At 36.1% G+C, this 20,397-nt stretch overlaps 1 protein-coding gene and 1 long non-coding RNA gene across 4 annotated transcripts; both read right to left on the bottom strand.

Moving 5' to 3' along the window:
• Positions 1 to 282: 282 nt before the first annotated feature.
• LOC130985100 (uncharacterized) lies at positions 283 to 4,510 on the bottom strand. 3 transcript variants are annotated; one of them, XR_009088898.1, is made up of 4 exons: positions 3,990 to 4,510; positions 2,579 to 2,696; positions 1,926 to 1,955; positions 283 to 1,453 (listed from the first exon to the last, which is right to left on the bottom strand). It is a non-coding gene; the product is annotated as an uncharacterized LOC130985100 (long non-coding RNA). The 3 variants fall into 3 exon arrangements; XR_009088896.1 differs by having other exon boundaries at positions 283 to 1,466; positions 3,990 to 4,508; XR_009088897.1 differs by having other exon boundaries at positions 283 to 1,011; positions 3,990 to 4,504.
• A 4,384-nt stretch (positions 4,511 to 8,894) lies between these two features.
• On the bottom strand, positions 8,895 to 11,008 carry LOC130985099 (berberine bridge enzyme-like 15). Its single transcript, XM_057907869.1, has one exon. The coding sequence runs from the start codon at positions 10,634 to 10,636 to the stop codon at positions 9,005 to 9,007; it is 1,632 nt and encodes a 543-aa protein (XP_057763852.1). The 5' UTR covers positions 10,637 to 11,008; the 3' UTR covers positions 8,895 to 9,004.
• Between the last annotated feature and the right edge of the window lie 9,389 nt (positions 11,009 to 20,397).

Below are 20,397 nucleotides of genomic sequence, written 5' to 3'. Positions count from 1 at the left end.
TCATATCATGATATAAAAAAATAAAAACTAAAATAATATTTAAAATTACCTCACAATCTATCAAAAACTTCAATTAAATTAAATTTATCAACTTGTACATAATAATAGAAAGAGTCGCCTTAATTTCTCAGTCAAACCTCATACCCACCTCAAATTTAAAAAACATTATCTATCCAACACGATGGTGAGTTCGTCAGGGGTCTCATTCATGATTACAAAATTCGACACAACATTTATTTTTATTTTTTCTAAATAATTAATTCACAATTTAAGCTACAAAAATTACTTATATAACTCAAAACTTCCATAACATAAATCTCTATTGTGAAATACTATATCTCAATAAAACAATTAATAATAGTTGTGCACCAAGCAAAGTTAATCATTTCTTCAAATTATGTCACCAAAATTTTCGTGAAACACCACACATGGATAAGGGATTCGTGGCACGACGGATAATCTGATTCTCCACTATAAAACTGTTTATCGACTTGAGCACGAAATCGATCAAGCCACTGTCCCCAATCTACCTCCTCGCCTCGTCTCTCAATTCTTGTCGCGACATGCCACATTTGCGCCCGAGACTCATTCTTGTGCTCCTTCAATAGATCAACGATCACGAGGAGCACGTGCTCAAGCCTTCTTGCTGGCCACCAGCTTTTTCTCATCGAATCCACCAGTTTCTCTAACCTCATCAGTGTTGTTTCCCCTGTTTCTGAACTAAATCCAAAGATTGATAAAAGCGCACGTGTTGAAGAAAACTGAATCTGGCTCTAAGAAGAGTGCATAGACGGTCCCATAATTCCATACTATCCTCTGTGCAAAACAAATTTGAATTGTATTTCAAACCGTTGATGCAGATGAGATGCTCGAATCCATTGCAGTGAATCAATCTATACAATTGAAGGCTCTCAAGTTCCGCAAAATCTTCGTCCAATTACTCATTCCAATCTACTTTTGCATGAATTATAAAATGGTACTTTCGCTTGCAAGCAAAATGGTGACCCCAACCTGCATAAAGAAACTAAATGAACCACCAGCAAAAAAAGACAAAACTCAACTGCAATTATCAAAGAGAACTTCTTGATGATGAAATTGAGTCAATCATGCAAACTAAGGATACTCTGATGCAATTATAAGAAAAAGAAAAGTGAATTCGAAGCATACATATAAGAATTTTCTCAAGAAAAAGTGAAGATTGAAATGGAAACACTGAAACCATATTAAAAAACATGATAATTCACAGTAATTGCAGAAGGGGTCGAGAGAGTCCTGAACGGTTTCCTCCACGGTGTGGAAGGGGCAGATGACATTGTTCTTGGAAACGAAGTGCACCAAACCGGCATTCCGTTAATGCAGTAGTCTTGAATCTCCGTGAAATCATGAAGAAAAATTGAATGTTGTCTCTGAAAGCCCCACTTCGATATCCATGGTGTGTTGAATCAACCCTTAACTACCAAAAAAAACTACACATAGGATATATTTAAAAAGGATGGTAGTATAGGTGCTGCGTAATAAATTCCATATGTTGGGGTAATAAGGGTTTAAAATACAAAATAATAGGGTATATACAAGCTGCATTTTCAAAAGGAGCTATAATTATGGTAATCTGATAGCAAGATAAAGTGGTGATTTTTTTCATTTTCATATGTAGATAACACATGACAAATATATGCAAATTGACACATTTATCAGTTTCAAGAAGACTTATTAGATAAAAGCTTATGAACTCCCAAAACCTTGCTACTACTTCTCATCCACTCTACTGGTTATATAGTTAATAGATTTGGTTCAGACCATCAAGCAATAATCTCATATTTAGGCAACTAAAAATAATGAAACAGATTCTATCACTAATACTTAAAGAAAAACAAAGAATGTGAACCCAGAGTAATACTTAAAAAGAGGACATAAAAAAAACTCACCTCTTAAGATGTAATTATAGTCTTGATATGCTGCACCAATAGAAACAAAAGACATAAGCTCACTCAAAATAAACAAATCATAAAGAAAAGTACTGAAATTAAACAATACTTCACATAAATAAATGATATATAGTTTGGTTTGTAACAATGATGTTCACAATCCATGCTTTGATAAGATTATTATATAAATAGGAAAGAAAATAGAACCTATAACCTTAATCATATCACCATGCATCACTGATGACATCAATCAATTAGGTATGCATATCAAAAAATTGTGAAGTGTACATGAATATGATGTGTGTTATTCATGTACTGAACAGATAAATAGATATACATACTAATATTATTTAATTCTACTTCCACATATAAACTATTATATAGCATCTGCATTCATAGGGTTGATTCTGCCCATTGATGAGAACAACTGAAATTGAGGGCTATTCAAGAATGTCAAGAATTATCAAGATTGATTTTGTATCAGTTATGGACCCACAATTTATCCCCTTCAAGAAAACAACCAATAAATATCCCAAAATATTTAAGCAGCATTCAGTTTGAAACCATAATCATTTACTAATACTATTGTACTATTTTTCCCAATATATATATATATATATATATAAAGATACTCCATTTAAAAAAAAACTTACAATTGATTTGGTTTTGATTGTACCAGCAATGGAGTTGGCAGTTCTCAAACTTGAGTGTTCAACTCACAAACCTTCAGCCAACTCTGCTTCTAGTTTACCAAACACTGGAGAAGCAAGCCTATACAAATATTTTTTTGGGTCAAGAGCCATATATTAATACACTTGGATATAATACTCCCTCCGTCCACGAAATGAGTATCCATTTGTGGACGGCACGGGTTTTAAGAAATGTATGGAGTGTAATGTGAATAGTTTAAGGGTCCCACTTTTTGAGTGTATTAATTAAAGAGATGTGTGGGGTACACTTGCCAAAAAGGGAAATGGGTACTCATTTCGTGGACGGATGAAAAAGGAAATATGGGTACTCATTTCGTGGACGGAGGGAGTAACAGATTTAATACCCCCCGCAGCCAACAAAACCGTAAATAAGACACATCCAAAGATTTTCTGAAGTATGACAAACATAACATACTGATTTCTCAGGCTGTTGCTGGCAGTACCTATAGTCTATAGAAGTCACAATCCATGACATTAGTCTAAATCCAAGTTCTAAAGGCATTTATAACTTAAAGTAAAAGCACATGACAGTAGCATAGCTAAGCAGCAGTAGCAGATCGAATGTGATTTGTACAACATGTATCAAAAAAATGTGATGCCCAGAAGCACCTACTAACGGTTAACTACATCTAATTGATGGCAAAGAAGCACAAAAAAAATGTTATCTTCACTTCTATAGATGCTTAGGCATGACACTAATAAATCCTATAATAATATCATGGTAGGAACATTAGCACCCACCAGGCAAGTAGAATCAGTCTGTTTAGATATACAAGAGCAGTGAAATGAGTGATAGTGAAAGGAGTGATTGCAACTTGTAGTGATAAAAATATAAAACATATTTTTATATATATCAAATGCATGAAATGATCTCAAGAGAGATATTCAATCATCAAGATAACATTCACTTCCACAATCTAAGCATTTTGCATAAAAATTCGTCATTATAAAAATATAATATAATAGAAAACTAAATTTACCCACCCTTCTATCATTTTTCGTGTGGAACACAATAAATATAGCAGGACAATAATATCAGTACATAGATCGATCTATTACAATATTCCTATGTATTACTGAAATTTCTGGTAATTCCCATAAAACTCGAGAGAGATTTGAGTGACAACATGAAGAAATCAGGTGAAATAAAAAGGAAAACCACATCTCAGCAAGAGAAAAATATCACAAGTTCATAAAAGATAATAGCACAAGTTCATAAGTTACTGAAGCAATTAAAATCAAACTAATCATAAACGAATTAAAATTTCAAATTTTCTAAAGCAGATTCAACCAAACAAAAAATGGAAAAAGAGAAATTTAACATCGCTCTCTAATCAAAAAATGAAGGTGATACCTTTCTGAGAGTGTAAGCGAAGACGGAGCCGGCGACTCCGGCACCCACAATGATTATGTCAGCGTCTCTCTTTTGCCCTCGCGTCGCCGCCGTGCCGGTGGGTTCGGACGATAGGGAAGGAGATAGGATGGAGGAGAGTCGCACCCGCGTGGAGTCGCCCCATCTGGAGTCGCGCCTCCCAAAATTGTGTCATGACATGGATTTAGCGAATTATTGAATTACCCCCAAAAACTGTGTTATTGATATTGACATGGATTGGGGCGAGAAAGGTTGCTAGAATCAAGCAATGGAAACGATGATTGATGAAACTGATTCAATTATTGCTTTAGGATGAGAAATTAAGGCATTTTGATTTGGTGTGTATTGAATCTATTGATTCCTATCAAACTCTACGTGGATTAGAGAATGGAGAATAGAGATTTGAGAGAATTAAGAGAGAAGAGAATAAAGGATTGAGAGGAAGCCACGTAGGAAAGAGAACGAAGGAGATCTCTTCAATATGTAATCGTTTATATAATTGATAGATTATCTTCAACTTTTATTTTCAAAAATTGAAATTAAAATATATATATATATATATATATATATATATATATATACACACACTAACTTCGGATATATCAGTCATAATAATGAATTATTAACCATTAAAAAAGTAGATTATAAAAATATTTATGTACTCTAACCGGATGAAATAAACCACAATTAATAATAACAAAAATTAAAATAAGCATGCAAAATTGAAATAAAAAAAATAAATTAAAATTTTAGTAAATTAACAATTTCATTTAAATTTGAAAGAACAAACAACTATAACTCTCAATTGTAATTTGAAAATATTTATAGCCCCTATCATAATATATTAAAGACACATGTTTATGCAGATATAAACCTGCAAATAATCGTATCACCGCCAACTCAAAATTCTGAGAACCATGGATTGATCCGACGATGATTAAGTTGTGGAGTGGTAAATCGGTTGAGAAGATATACAAGTTAGTCGTGCAGTCGAGAATGTCATTGTTGGTTGTTTTGAGTACGAATTCAAGAGTCGCGCCTTGTGATGGCAGATATTTTACATGCTTTCAAGATGCATCATCTTTCTGGATTCTTGATGCAAGTTTCCAATTTCTTCATCAACAAATATAAATTATATGCTGAATTTGCTTGGGAGAAAAAATTACACATACTTGCAATATATTATCTTTATTTTTAGAACTCCCATCCTATTCTTGCATCATAAAACTCTTAAAAAATTTCAAACTACAAGAAAAAGAGGAAAAGATTAATGGATAGTTCTTTTTTCATGTGATTTTTCAGAATTTTGAGTTGGGATTTATATCTGCATAAACGTGTTTCTTTAATATTTAGATATGAGCTATAAATATTTTTAGATTACGATTGAGAGTTGTATGTGTTTATTCTTTTAGATTTATTTAAATGAAATTGTTAATTTATTACAAATTTAATTTAATTTAGGGGTTAACTTATGAAGTATAAGGTAAAATAAAGGCTATGAATAGATTCAATAGAATAACATTTTGATATATTCCTACTAAATAATATTCCATTTCTTCAAAAAATAAATAATCACTAGACCCAAACGAACATTGGGCATTGTCAAGAATCCCCTCGATACGAAAAGACACCTACTTACAATAAACTAACATTTAACATACTCAAAAACCATGAAGGCAAGATTGAGGTGGTTGGAGCGAAGAGGATGGCTCCGTCGTCGACGACATGACGGGTGAGATTATGGCTGTCGTACAAATATTTTTTTTGATAAATTAACAATATTAAATAAAGAAATTTAAAGATTACGCCACAGGGGACTCAAACCCAAGACCTTTGGCCATAGACATTAACCCTTTACCGCTTGGCCAACACACGCACACCTGTCGTTTAAATATTATTAGCATGGAACATGGTCTAACGCTTGTGGAGATTTATACAGATTCCATTCTTGCCGCGAGGCTCATGGTGAATGAGGAAGAGGAAGCCCAATTATTGCCGGTGGATATTCTTGATATTTTGCGTATTGCTAGGGCGAATGTTCTTACTAAGGTTGGCCATGCTCACAGAACGGCCAATTTACAGAAGGTTGGCGTATTGCTTGCGCTCCCATGCCTTTTCTCGTGCCCTTAGGACGGCCACGACCTCGCTTGGTCGGCACGTCCGAGAGCATTTGCATCCCTTGACTAACCTGTTATTCTAAACGACTAATGCGACTAGCATTATCCTCTGGGGCAGGAGTGAACGAGCCATTGCTACCATTAAGCGAGACACCCCTGCTTATAGCCTGCCTCCCAATACCGCCCCCAACTTTAGGTTGTGCTTGCTCGCCGAATCTACCAAACCAGCAGGGGCGTAGCCGGGGGGGGGGGTGATTATTATTATTATTATATTTGTATTTTAGTAAAAAATGTCTAAAATGTATTGAATGCCCCCAAAAAAAATTTTAGTAAATGTTTTGAACTATATTATCTATGAAAATGTTGTTATTATTATTATTATATTTGTATTTTAGTAAAAAATGTCTAAAATGTATTGAATGCCCCCAAATTTTTTTTTAGTAAATGTTGAACTATATTATCTATGAAAATGTTGTTATTATTATTATTATATTTGTATTTTAGTAAAAAATGTCTAAATGTATTGAATGCCCCCCAAAATTATTTTAGTAAATGTTTTGAACTATATTATCTATGAAAATGTTGTTATTATTATTATTATTATTATTATTAGGGATAATTGCGTGAAAATACACAAACTTTGCCAAAAATCCATATTTGACGCGAAGTTAGGATTTTACATTTTAATACACCAATTTTCGTTGTTGTCCAAATTTGACACGACTTAATTCTTAAAAATTCAAAAACAACCCTTTTTTGTAAATAATTATACAAAGACCCACTTATGTTATTATTTGGGACATTTAAACCAAAATAAGATATTTCCTTGTGATGTTTTCTTTTAATCTTTGATCCGCGCCTAAAATGGTTTAAAAGAAAACATCATAAGGAAATGTCTTGTTTTGATTTAAATGTCCCAAATTATAACATAAGTGGGTATTTGTATAATTATTTACAAAAAGGAGTTATTTTTTGAATTTTTAAGAATTAAGTCATGTCAAATTTGGACAACAACGAAAGTTGGTGTATTAAAATGTAAAATCCTAACTTCGCGTCAAATATGGATTTTTGGCAAAGTTTGTGTATTTAGGTGCAATTTTCCCTTATTATTATTATTATTATTATTATTATTATTATTATTATTATTATTATTATTATTATTATTATTATTATTATTATTATTATTATTATAGTAAAAATGTCTAAAATGTATTGAATGACCCCAAAAAAAAATTTAGTAAATGTTTTGAACTATATTATCTATGAAAATGTTGTTATTATTATTATTATATTTGTATTTTATTAAAAATGTCTAAAATGTATTGAATGCCCCCAAAAAATTTTTTAGTAAATGTTTTGAACTATATATTATCTATGAAAATGTTGTTGTTATTATTATTATATTTGTATTTTAGTAAAAAAATGTCTAAAATGTATTGAATGCCCCCAAAATTTTTTTTAGTAAATGTTGAACTATATTATCTATGAAAATGTTGTTATTATTATTATTATTATATTTGTATTTTAGTAAAAAATGTTTAAATGTATTGAATGCCCCCCAAAATTTTTTTAGTAAATGTTTTGAACTATATTATCTATGAAAATGTTGTTATTATTATTATTATTATTATTATTATTATTATTATTATTATTATTATTATTATTATTATTATTATTATTATTATTATTATTATTATTATTATTATTATTATATTTGTATTTTAGTAAAAAATGTCTAAAATGTATTGAATGCCCCCAAAAAATTTTAGTAAATGTTTTGAACTATATTATCTATGAAAATGTTGTTATTATTATTATTAAATTTGTATTTTAGTAAAAAATGTCTAAAATGTATTGAATGCCCCCAAAAAAAAATTCCAGGGGGCTACCGCCCCCCGAACCCCCGTAACAATTCAGCCCCCCCCCCCCCCAAAAAAAATCCTGGCTCCGCCACTGCAAACCAGCAACAACTCTTTCATCCCTCTCAGCGCAGTGTTCCTCCTCATCCAAATCCTCCAAGTTATCATCAATCGTAACATCATCCAAATTTGGCGAGGTGTTCTCATGAGAAACCGCGTCAATCTGTTAAACATAAGATGATTTTCTACATACTAATATTAATATACAAAATAAATTAAAATATAGTAAAAATTTGGCTTAATATATTTAAAACTAATTTATCTTGATATGCCTGCATATTTTTTTTTTATTATTATTCAATGTTGCAAAATTATCTTTTGTATTAAATTAATGACAATATTTATTAGTATTTCCGTTAGGTATATTTTTTTTTAGCTCTAGATGAGACGAGACGAGCGCCGCCACCTTCGCGTCGCCTCCTCCACCTTCCCTCCTCCACCGCGCGCCATCTCCACTTTCTTTTTCTTCTTCTTCTTCGATTTTTGGGAGATGTTGGCGGAGGAGACGAGATGAACGCCGCCGCCAGACAATGGCGGCCATTCGCCGCCAGACACTCTCGTCTCTCTCTCTCTACCGCTGGATAACAAAATTATGACGTGTCCGCCGGAAGACACGTCATTGCCACGTGGTTCTGCCGGAAAACAAATCTATGCTAAAATTGAACACGTAGCAAAGGTGGTAATATTAATTGGAACTTTTAAAACTCTTGCTAAATTTGGAATTCGCCTTAAGTTCATGATAATACATGCATTTAATCCATATTATATTCATATTTTTTTTTATCAAATAATATAATATTAATTATGCGTTCAACGTACGCTCTTTCTGCTGGTTATACTAAAAGATGGAATAGATTAAAAAAAGTTTAGATTAAGCATAGTGAAATTCTCAAACATACCACTAAAAATAACATAAGCATATCTCTTGTCAAACTCTTACAATACTAGCAAACAAATTATTTCAATGCATCATGCTCTTCTCCCCACCATGGTTCATCAATGGCAGAGTGGGAATGCTCTGTTCATGTCTGAAGAAATTACCAGGATCAACCTTGGTCTTCACCTCCACAAGCCTGTTGAAGTTGTCCTTGAAATACCTCGTACCCCACGAGCTCGCCTGAATGAAACTGGAACCATTCTTGTTCGCCCCGAGATCGAGGTCTCGGTAGTTGACGTACGCCTCCCTGGGGAACATGGAGGCGTACGCCGCCATGTAGTTGTAGAGCCGCCGGATCCAGTCGACGTGCTTGGCCGCCGTCTCCGGCTTCTCGTCGTTCCAGAGGCTCAGATACTGGATCATGAATATCACGCCCTTCCTGTGTGGGAACGGAATCTCGGATTCCGGAATCCGGCCCATCATGCCGCCGAAGGGGTTGAAGATCATCAAAGGGGAATCCTCTTCCAGCATCTTCTTCCACAGCCCTTCGATCCCGTCTTCGGGGATTGGCTTCCTCACGAAGTCTGACTTCGCTTTGAAGTAGTTCTTGAAGAGGGACTTCCCCTGCAGCAGAATCTCCGGCGGCGTGTTGCCCGGAAAGCCGGCGATGTAGAGCACGGATTGGATCCAGCTCATCTCTGTGCAGTCTTTCTTGGTCAGTCCCAATTCCGGGAAGCTCTGTTGCATCACCTGAAGTAATCGGTCGGCGCGGCCGAGGTAGACGGCGTTGTAAAGAGTTAGCATCGTGCGCTCGTCTTTCTTCGCGCCCGTCGGCTGTATGATGACTCGGATGAAGAGCTCGTCGTCGATGGTGTCGGCGACCTGCTGCCATTTGGAGAGGATCTTGGTGGCGCCCTGTTCCAGAGATTTCGGCACGGTGAAGACCGTGACGGTCTCTGGAACGGGGACCAGCTTGACCTTCCAGGCGAGGATGACGCCGTAGCTGGCGCCACCCCCGCCTCGGAGGGCCCAGAAGAGGTCCTCGCCCATGGATTCCCGGTCGAGGATCACGCCGTTGGCGTCGACGATTCTCGCGTCGATGACGTTGTCGGCGCCGAGGCCGTGCTTCCGCATCATGGTGCCGTAGGCGCCGCCGGTGATGTGGCCGCCGATGCCGAGGCTAGGGCAGAGGCCGGCGGCGAAACCGTGGGTCTTGCTCTTCTGGGAGATCCTGTAGTAGAGCTCCCCCACGGTGGCGCCGGCCTGGGCCCACGCGCAGTTGTTCTTGAGGTCGACGGTGATGGAGCGGAGCTTGGAGAGGTCGAGGACGACGAAGGGCTCGTCCGGCACCGTGGAGATGTAGGAGAGGCCCTCGTAGTCGTGGCCCCCGCTCCGGACGCGGAGCTGGAGGCCGAGGTCCTTGGCGCAGGTGACCGCGACCTGGACGTGGTTCTCCGTGTAGGGGGTGAAGATGAGCTGCGGCTTGGGCACGGAGGAGACCAAGCATCGGAGGTTCTGCGCGGAGGATTCGAGGATGGTGGCGAACGAGGCGTTGTCGGGGGCGGAGAAGGCCGTGGAGAAGGGGATGGAGAGCTCGGAGTTGAGGGTGATGCATTGGTAGTACTTCTCTTGGATGGTTTGGGATGATGCACACAAAGAAAGTGCAAGAATAATTGCTATGTTTAGTGTGAGGATGAGTGAGGTTGGAGATCCCATTTTGCTTGGTTTTGTTGAGGAGAGGGAGAGAGAGGGGGGGTTGAGAGGAGGGTTATATATAGATTTTGGTGGTTACTTGGTGACCTAATGACTTCATCATGATCAAGATTTGGACATTGTGTGAGTTGGGTGATTTTGTGTCCGAGGATTGAAGCACAATTTGCAATATTTTTTTGGCCACGTTTTGAGACAACGAGGTTTGGGGTTTGTTTCTTGCCTTCTAATTGCTGCTCATTTGTTGCTTTAAGGCTGCCTCTTAGGTAGCCAAAATGGCACGTTAGTTGATTCTTTTTGGACTCATTTTACCAACTCTAGATTTTCTTGGGTTCATCTTTTTTGAATCTTTAAAGGTTTGAATTCGATGTGAATATTATTTTCTAAAATGAGTTTTTAAAGAGTGTGTATCTTGAACTTGCATACATTTGCAATTCATGATACAATTTTATTTTAAGGGTGCGTAGGCACGCGTTTACTTTGGTTGTAAAATTTTTATTGAGAAATGATGAACAAGAAAAGATGAAAAAATATTACTCTCTCCGTCCCACCGAAAGTGGTACGTATTTCTTTTTGGGCCGTCCCACCGAAAGTGGTGCATTTTCTTTTTTGGTAATAATTTTACACTACAAACAATGTGGCCCCATACACATTTACACACCTTTACACTACAATCTTATTCTCCTTAAATCCCGTGCCCAAAAGAAGTGCATCACTTTCGATGGAACAGAGGGAGTATATTTTTCTCATTTTTTTATCATATATTTACTAGAGATGAAAAATGAGAAAATATTTGAAAGTATTTTCAAACTGCTACCCAAAGATAATATTATCAAACATTGGAGAAAGATGAATGAAAAGGAGCTGCCCGAGAAAAAATATTTCATCATGCCCCAAGAAAATTTTCTATCTTAGTAAAAATGTGAAAAAAGATCTCAATAAAAATAATTGAGTTAAACATGAAGAATAAGAGGGAAGTTATGCCCTTTTTTTTATTTTTCCTAAAAAAGGTCAAATTTAAAAGGATAGTGTTTCATCCAAAAAAATAAAAATAACTTTAAAAGAAAAGATCTTCATTTCATCAAATCATTCAGTCTTGGTTAAATAATATTGAGTTATTAATAAAAGAGAGGAACACATAGAAATAGGATTTTTTTTTAGAGTAAATAGGATTTTTTAGCACCACCACGTGTAGTTGGAAATAGAATAAGAGGGAAGTTATGCCCATAACTATCCACTAATGGTAGCCATAATCAATTACTTTTGGGAAATTAAATTAAATTATTCCAATTCCGCAATCGGGTAATTATAGAAATTTTGTAAATGTAGATAATTGATATTTGATTCCATTAATATACATCTAAATAACTCTTAATTTTAAAACAAGCTGATAAACTCAAGAAAATATAGATTTATTGAGAGGTTTTTGAGATGTTATCCTTAAAGAAGGCGATTTATATTTAAAATGTAAAAGAAAGGGAATAAATATAGAAATATAGAGATGATCTGTATTTAATTGATAAGCCCAAATAGTTATGTTGGGTTTAATGGGTCAATCGTGGATGCTCTGTCCATCATCGCGTGCACACCAACAAGCCTAACACAAAGTAATTGCGCTTAAAGTTAAAGTTATTTATTTATTTATTTTGGATTTTTGGATGAAACACTATCCTTTTAAATTTGACCTTTTTTAGGAAAAAAAATATTTTTTTTTAAGTAGCTAACATCATGTATAGGATACCATCTGTGTAACTTGTGGTGAGACGTGTCGCAATAAGTAATAGTAGAATGGTAAATGATACCAGTATCAAAAAAAGTAATAAAGTAAGAAAGAATAGTACGGAGAGAATGGTTATCCAATTCGATCATAAAGTACTATAAAAATGAACTTACGCAATAAGAATTTTTTTCCCAAGCCTCCACATCTGTTCAAAATTTCACGGATGATAAATAATTGAAAGCAAGGCTACGACTCACTCTTACTAAAAAAACCAACAAAATGAATTAAACATTGAAAGATATTTGCTAGGACTAATGTGTCCAAATCTTACATAAACCTTACCAAATATAGAAAATGAGTTTAAGAGATAAGCATATTGAAGTGCTAGTTAATCCAAAGAATTATCAACACAATGGAATGAATAGTAAATACAACATAAGATTTGAGCACAAAAAAAGATCTAAACTAAACTCAAAGGTGTCTAAATCTTACACTAATCATACCAAACACAAAACGTTACTTGTCTAAATCATACTTATTTGCAACTACAAACCACTAAATCAATATTTTTCTTGAGTTACAACATATCATGAAACTGCATATTACATTAATGAATCAATCAAATACAACAAAGCCAGGATAAATTAGACCAAATATGCAAAGAAATGAAAATACAATCCAATACGACGTCGATAAAATTTCAATCAATGACCTTTTGTAAGAGAGAGATCTAGAGTACTTTGATGACTTAATTACTTTGCCGCTTGAATTAGGCATACTTTCTGTATCACAATATTGAGAGAAACAAATATTTACATAAAACTTATGCTCTCTTTGAAAAATGAAATTTGGTAGTGGAGTGGTTGCTTCTGCATTATCAATTTATCATGAATGATAAGCCGCCCACTGCCGCAAAGTAGATTTTATCAGATGAATCCCACTTAGTTGTATGAAATTCTTGTCATAGTTTAGTGCAAGATTAGTGATATAATTAAAATAAATTAGTGAAATAAAACAATTTGGCCAAGTACGATAATGGTAGTAGGTGCAATTTAATATATTAGTGCAAAATTTTGAATGGTCTTAGCAAGTGGTTATGCATTGTTAGTGGTGTAGTATCTCACGAATTGAATGGTTAATTAGTCACCAAGATTAAAGTTTTTAGTAATCAACCATTTTTAATTGCCCCTAATTGCTTAAATGATTTTATCCGATATATCACATTTCATTTGTTACTTATTGTTTGCATCTACATTTTTTATATAGTTATTTTGAAGGTTTGGTGGAAATCCTTTGATATTAATGAAATCAACGTATTGCAATTTATAAATGATACTAATATTAGATCACACCCTTTAATTAAAATTAATTATAAGAAATGAGACATTCGTAGCAAATGAATTGGGTTATGTATCGTGACAAATATGGTGGATTGGATTGATGTAGCTAGTAGTTTAAGTTGCAAGTATTTAATTTATAAATTGTGTCTACTTAATTAGTTTTTTTAGGGAATCTACTTAATTAGTTGAAGTCACATAAACCTTATAGTTATGGCTAATTGTAGGCCTAATATGAGTCCATGAAGCATTCTTTAATGGATCCTGCTGGGTTTTGACAATGGGCTTATAAATGGTAATGTTGGATGGTGTTGAGTTGGATTTATTTGCATATATATAATATAGGTTAATTACCTATAAATTTGGGAATTTTCATCATTATTTGGTTTTCCCCATGATATTTAAAATTGGGGAATTTATTCTTCAATTGAAAATTCATTCTTATTATTGTCACAGAGTATTTCCAAATTAAAGCTGAACTGGACATCGGAATTGCCAGCGTGACGCGACTGTCTGATGAGTGAAACGACCCTAACCTTATACAATTGCACCACGCTGACAATTTCGATGTCCAACTCAACTTTAATTTGAAGATAATTATTAGGGCTGGTAATCGGTCCGGTTCGGTTTTAACCGAACCGGTTTACCGGTTAACCGGAACCGGATAAGCCTCATTGTTATAACCGATAACCGAACCGGTTAAAGAACCGGTTAACCGAATAACCGGTCCGGTAACCGATTAATTTAAAAAAATTCGAATTTTATATAATGTAAGCAATAGGATTTGAACTCTTGACCTTTGGAAGAAATTATAGAAACTTATCCACTTCACCAACTCATGATTTATGATTATTTAGTTTTAAAAAAAGTTTTATAGAGACTTATAATTTTACAAAAAAAAAAAAAAAGTCCTCTAATAATTATGAATTTCCAACCTATGCAACAATTAACAACAAAAGTAAACAAACTAACACATATTACAACCATTCAACCAAAAGCCACAATAATAGTAGCATAGTCTCAATCCATTTGTCTCAACATATGAATGCAGAGATTAGATAAATGTGTAGGATATTCTAATTATGAACCAGTTAAATAAGTAATCTAGAATTCATACTTTCAAAAAAGTATGTCAAGAATTGATATTTAATATTGTAGTTATAATAATATATGATTGAAAATCTTTGTATACATTAAACAAGATTCAAGGTCACACATTAAACATAATAAATATATATAGACTAAGCTAATGGTGATCACTGATCAGACCAAACTTCGATTCAAGGTCATACATTTAACTATTTAAGTAATAGTTTATTTACATTTTGAGTCTACCAAACAATGTTTCTCCCCCAAACTCGTTCACTGAATCCAATCTTTTTCTCTCCCAAATTGTAATATACGAACACTCACTGATATTCATCATACATACATATACATATAGGAGTGTATCTCTATATGGTTGATAAATAAGGAAACAAATCACAAACACACTTCTCTAACCTAAATTCGCAACATAGTGTAGTCACATATATTATCAGCGCAAACAATGGCAGAAAGAAGCATTAAAAAAAAAAAATTACCTTTCAAGAAGTAGAAGCTGTGCTGGTGTGGTCGCCGGAGTCGAGGGCGTGTCACCGTGCTAGTGTGGCCGCCGGAGTCGAGGTGCTGGTGCTGGTGCTGAGAGAAGGCTGCTTCTGCGGCTGCTGCTGGGAGGCTGAAAAAGGCAGAGCAGAACGACGGCCGCAACCTTGGGCTGCTGGGAGGCTGACGGGATTGCTGCGGCTGTGGCGGAGCGGCGCCGGTGGGGGCAGACGGAAAGGCGCCTGCTGAGCGGCAGACGGCAGAAGCAGAAGTCGGAGAAACAGAAACAGAGAAAGCGGAAGCCCAGCGGCCAGCCCTAGACTCTCTAATTTAATATATACTTATTTATTAATTTAAAAAATAAACCGGTTAATCGGTTTAACCGGTTAACCGACCGGTTAAACCGATTAACCGGTTAACAACAAAAAAACTAACCGGTAACCGAACCGAACCGGTAAAAACCGGTTTTCGGTTAACCGAAAACCGGTTTTTTCGGTTCGGTTACGGTTTTAATCGAAAAACCGAAACCGTATTACCAGCCCTAATAATTATACTCTGCATAAACGTTAAGCATGAATTATGAATGACACGATGATATGATTATAATATTTCTAGTAGCATATTTTTCCACTCCATATCTTACTGCATTCTGAACCTCTGATATTAGTTTTAGAATAAATAAATAAAAATGACATTCGTTCGGATCGGATTCTTGACTCAAGCTAGTAGTATATTACCTATTCCGAATATCTTGATTTGAATCGATAGTAATTAAATTCTTGAATAATTAGCAAGAAGATTAATGATAAATTTTATGTTTTGAATACGTTTCTCTCTCTACGAGGAAACAATGTTTACCCAACTAATTAATTAGTTATACATTTTCAAGCCAAGTTGTAGGATTTGGGAGTTTAGTCGTAATTATTGACACCAACTCATTCCCATTGCTTTAAATTCATTCTCATCAATATTCTTAATTTCCTACATCGATCAAGTTGTCAACTTTTGGACCAAATTTACATAGCATGTTACCGTTGCCGGTCCCACTTATGTGGCCCCGTCCAAACACGGAATGCGTGAATTTTGTTTTTCTCAAATTAATACACCATTCGTTCCATTTAGATTGATCAATTTCTTTTCAGCACGAAATTTAAGAATTTAGTATTAGTAGTATTTAAAATGTGTTTAGTGGTAAAGTGAATAGACAGAACCGATCACCTACCCATCGTGGGCAAACATAACGTGTCCACCATTGATGTAACAATTTTAATTAGGAAAGATAACTAATAAATCTTACTCTAATTAAAATTATCTTACTATAATTACAATTGCCACATCATGGTGGGCACGTTATGCATGCCCACGGTGGGTAGGTGATCGGTTCTGAGTGAATAGAATGAATAAAGTGGAAATATCATTCCATATAAGAAAAGTGATCAAGTTAATTGGAACAACTCAAAAAGAAATACTGATCAAGTTAATTTGGGACGGAGGCCGTATATGGTATGATTCCAGTGAGATGTAAATTTTTCGTGAGTACGTGAAAATCATTATAACTAATGTATCTTCCGTAAAAATCAATTCATTCGTCGTTAAAATTAATGCACTAAAAAAAATTGTTCCCTTCAAAATTTTAATTAAGGTGATGCATTTATCAATGATACATTCACCGTAGATCTTGATGATGGAAGAGTTGTTCTTCATTCTTACTTTATTTAGTGGTTTTTAAGAAAGTAGTATTTTGTCTATAGATGAAAAAGTGAAAATGTGAATAAAGGGTAAAACTTTTGTCAAATAAGAAAGGGTCTCAAGATAGGTGAGACAGAAGAAGAATAATTTCACACGATTAACTTTGTATAAATATTAGCAATAAAATTTAAACATCTGAGGTTTCAGATTCATTATCATTTTTTTTTACCATATAGAGAGAATCCAATGAAAATAGTAAATATGATGAAAAATGAGAATTAATCTAGAAAATTAAATATTCAAATCTATATTTATAGCTACTACTTTTTTTTTTGATAAGGAAAGTAAATATTATAGAACGAAAAGGCACCAGTAGTACCAAGAATATTACAAAATCATCGGGAATTCATCATTCGACATCCACCTATGAAACCCAACTCCATCATTAACAAAACCAAAAATTCTACCCCAACTCCACACTCTAGCTTTGATTTCTCCAAACAAGTTTGTACTCTCCCATCTTTTGTTCTCAAATCTACTCTCATTCCGCATTTTCCAAATAAGCCAAATAGTACAACACCAAAGAGCCATCAAGAGCTTCTTATTTCTTTTTCGGCCACTCAAACTAGTAAAGAACTGAAAGTGCGAGGGCACGTCATATGGCTGCGCCATGCTAACTCCGAGCCATTGAAAGATTGCTTCCCATACCTTTGAGGTCTTTGGACAGTGGATCAACACGTGGTTCATGGATTCCTGCCGATGAAAACAGGCGTTACATCCCACCTCGACTTCACCCAACATCACATTTCTTCTCAAGAGGTTGTCACACGTCGGAATTCTGTTCTTCAAAATTCTCCATGCGGTAAGCTTGACTTTGTTTGGAATAGGGATCTTCCACACCTTCGTACTCGTATCAGTTTCCTCCACCGCCTCCGTAGTCTCGTTTGCTTGATCTTTAATAGCTTCATAAGCGGACTTGGTTGTAAAGCCTCTCCCAGTGTCGCCATTCCATGTCCATCCGTCCTTGTTACCTGCACACAGATTAGTACCAGAAACAAGGCTAAGCAGCTCCGAAACTCCTTCCCTCTCTCTCTCAAACAGCTCTCTTCTCCACCTTAAATCCCAACACCAACCAGTATCAGTCCATTCCCCAACTTCACAGATTGCAGCTTCTTTATTCGCACTCAACTGAAAAAGTCTAGGAAAAGTAAACTTCAACGGCTTTTGACCAACCCACCACTGAGTCCAGAATTTAAAGGTCTTCCCATCCCCCACCTTTGGCTTCAAATTTTGAACAAACCAAAAATTGCTCGCCCCTCCCGCCGCAGAAACGATCTTCGGCCACCACCCATCTCTAAATCTACCTTTCCCCGCGTTTTCCATACCTGTCTCTCCCCACTCAACCTCACCATAAATGGACCTAACAATTTTTGCCCAAAGCATGTCCCTTCCAGTAAGGTACCGCCACAACCATTTAACGACTAGTGCCTGATTAAACCACTCAATATTTTTAAGCCCCAAGCCTCCTTCATCTTTTGAAGCACAAAGCACCTTCCACTTCACCTAAGCAATCGCACTTTTACTAGCACCCCCTCCCCACAGAAAATTACCAAGTAAAGCATTTAGAGAACTCACAATTGATTTTGGTAAACAGGTAAAAGAGAGCTGATAAATCGGTATGGATTGAAGCACAACCTTCACCAAGGTCACACGTCCCGCGAGAGAGAACTTCTCATTTTTCCACGAATCGATTTTCTTTCTCACCTTCTCAACCAAGTATTTCCAATCAGCAACCTTTTTGCCCTTGCTGCCCACTTTAATACCGAGGTAATTGAAAGGTAAGGAGCCCACATCACAACCCAAAACAGCCGCCATCCTCTCGATCGTATCCTCCTCGACCCCAACTCCGAAGAGACAGCATTTTTTGAAATTGACGGCAAGCCCTGATAGTAGCTGGAACACTCTGAGAATCATTTTAACTGCCACTGCATTTCTTTCATCATCCTCCATCAAGAAGACCGTGTCATCGGCGTATTGGAGGTGCGAAATTGAAATGTCATCATTTCCTACCTTTACCGGCTTAATCAGCTCCTTCTCAACAGCTGTCGTAATCAAAGAGTGGAGCCCCTCCGCTACAACAAGAAAGAGAAACGGGGAAAGCGGATCCCCGTGCCGTAATCCTCTTTCTAAACACACCTCACCAGATGGAGATCCATTTACCAAAATATTCGTCGTCGCCGAGGAGATACAACCTCGGATCCATTTCCTCCATAATGGCTCAAAATCCATTCTTTCAAGCATTAAATCCAAGAAATCCCACTCAACGGAGTCATAGGCTTTCGCGAAATCCACCTTGAAGATAATCATCCCCTTTCTCTTCTTAGAAGCCTCCGCGATTGCTTCATTTAGAACCACCACCCCATCTAGGATGTAACGGCCGCCAATGAAGGCACTCTGATTATCCGAAATAACTGAATCCATGACCTGTTTCATCCTATTCGCCAAAACCTTCGCAATGACTTTGTAGAGGCTACAAATAAGTGAAATAGGCCTAAACTCCTCAAGTGAGCAAGCTCCTTCTTTTTTAGGAATGAGAACGATGAATGAAGAGTTACATCCCCGAGGGATTTTGCCATTGGAGTGAAATTCAGTCATCACCTTTAAAAAATCTTTCTTGATAATCTCCCATGACGCTTTCCAGAACTTGAGGTTAAAGCCATCCGGTCCCGGGCTCTTGTCACCGTCACAGCTCCAAATGGCCTCTTTAATTTCTGATTCTGAAAAAGGTTTGATCAGCTCCGCATTATTTGCTGCAGAAATTTTCCAAGCAGTGAAATCTCCCGGTATCATAGGTAGGACGCGCGGCGTCTTCTTGAAGTGATTCTCGAAGAACGTTTTGACGTTCTCCTTAATGATCTTTGGATCCTCGATCCAGCAACCCCCAACATCAAGCCCTGCAATTTCATTCTTCTTTCTTCTCCCAACAATTGCTTTGTGATAAAAACTAGTATTCAGATCGCCCTCCTTGACCCATTTGACTTTCGCCTTTTGTTGGAGAAGACTACATTTTTCTTTGGATTTAAGGAAAATCTTTGCTCGTAATTCATTTCTCCTGATTGTCTCACTCTCCTCAAGACCAAAGGTGTCATCAAAAATGTCCAGCTCCTGAAGTTCATCCTTAAGATCTGTCAAGCCGTGCTCAATGTTGCCATAAATCCTCATATTCCACTCTTTCAACGCACTCTTCACCAATTTCAATTTCTCTTTGAACGCAAAGCAACTCCATCCTTCAATCTTAGCTTCATCCTAAGATTTCCTTACCAACGCGCAAAAATCTGGGTGGGAGAGCCAAGAATTAAGGAACCTAAAAGGTTTGGGTCCCCAATTCTTGGTTTTTGTGGTCAGGAAGATCGGACAATGGTCCGACATTGATCTCT

Source organism: Salvia miltiorrhiza, chromosome 5 (genome assembly GCF_028751815.1).
Source record: "Salvia miltiorrhiza cultivar Shanhuang (shh) chromosome 5, IMPLAD_Smil_shh, whole genome shotgun sequence".
NCBI classification, from domain to species: Eukaryota; Viridiplantae; Streptophyta; class Magnoliopsida; order Lamiales; family Lamiaceae; genus Salvia; species Salvia miltiorrhiza.
Note: the sequence above shows the minus strand (reverse complement) of the source record. Positions and strands in the feature narration are given on the sequence as shown.

Coding starts and splice junctions, on each gene's coding strand:
- LOC130985099 (XM_057907869.1), bottom strand. CDS start 10,636: ATGGGATCTCCAACCTCACTCATCCTCACACTAAACATAGCAATTATT.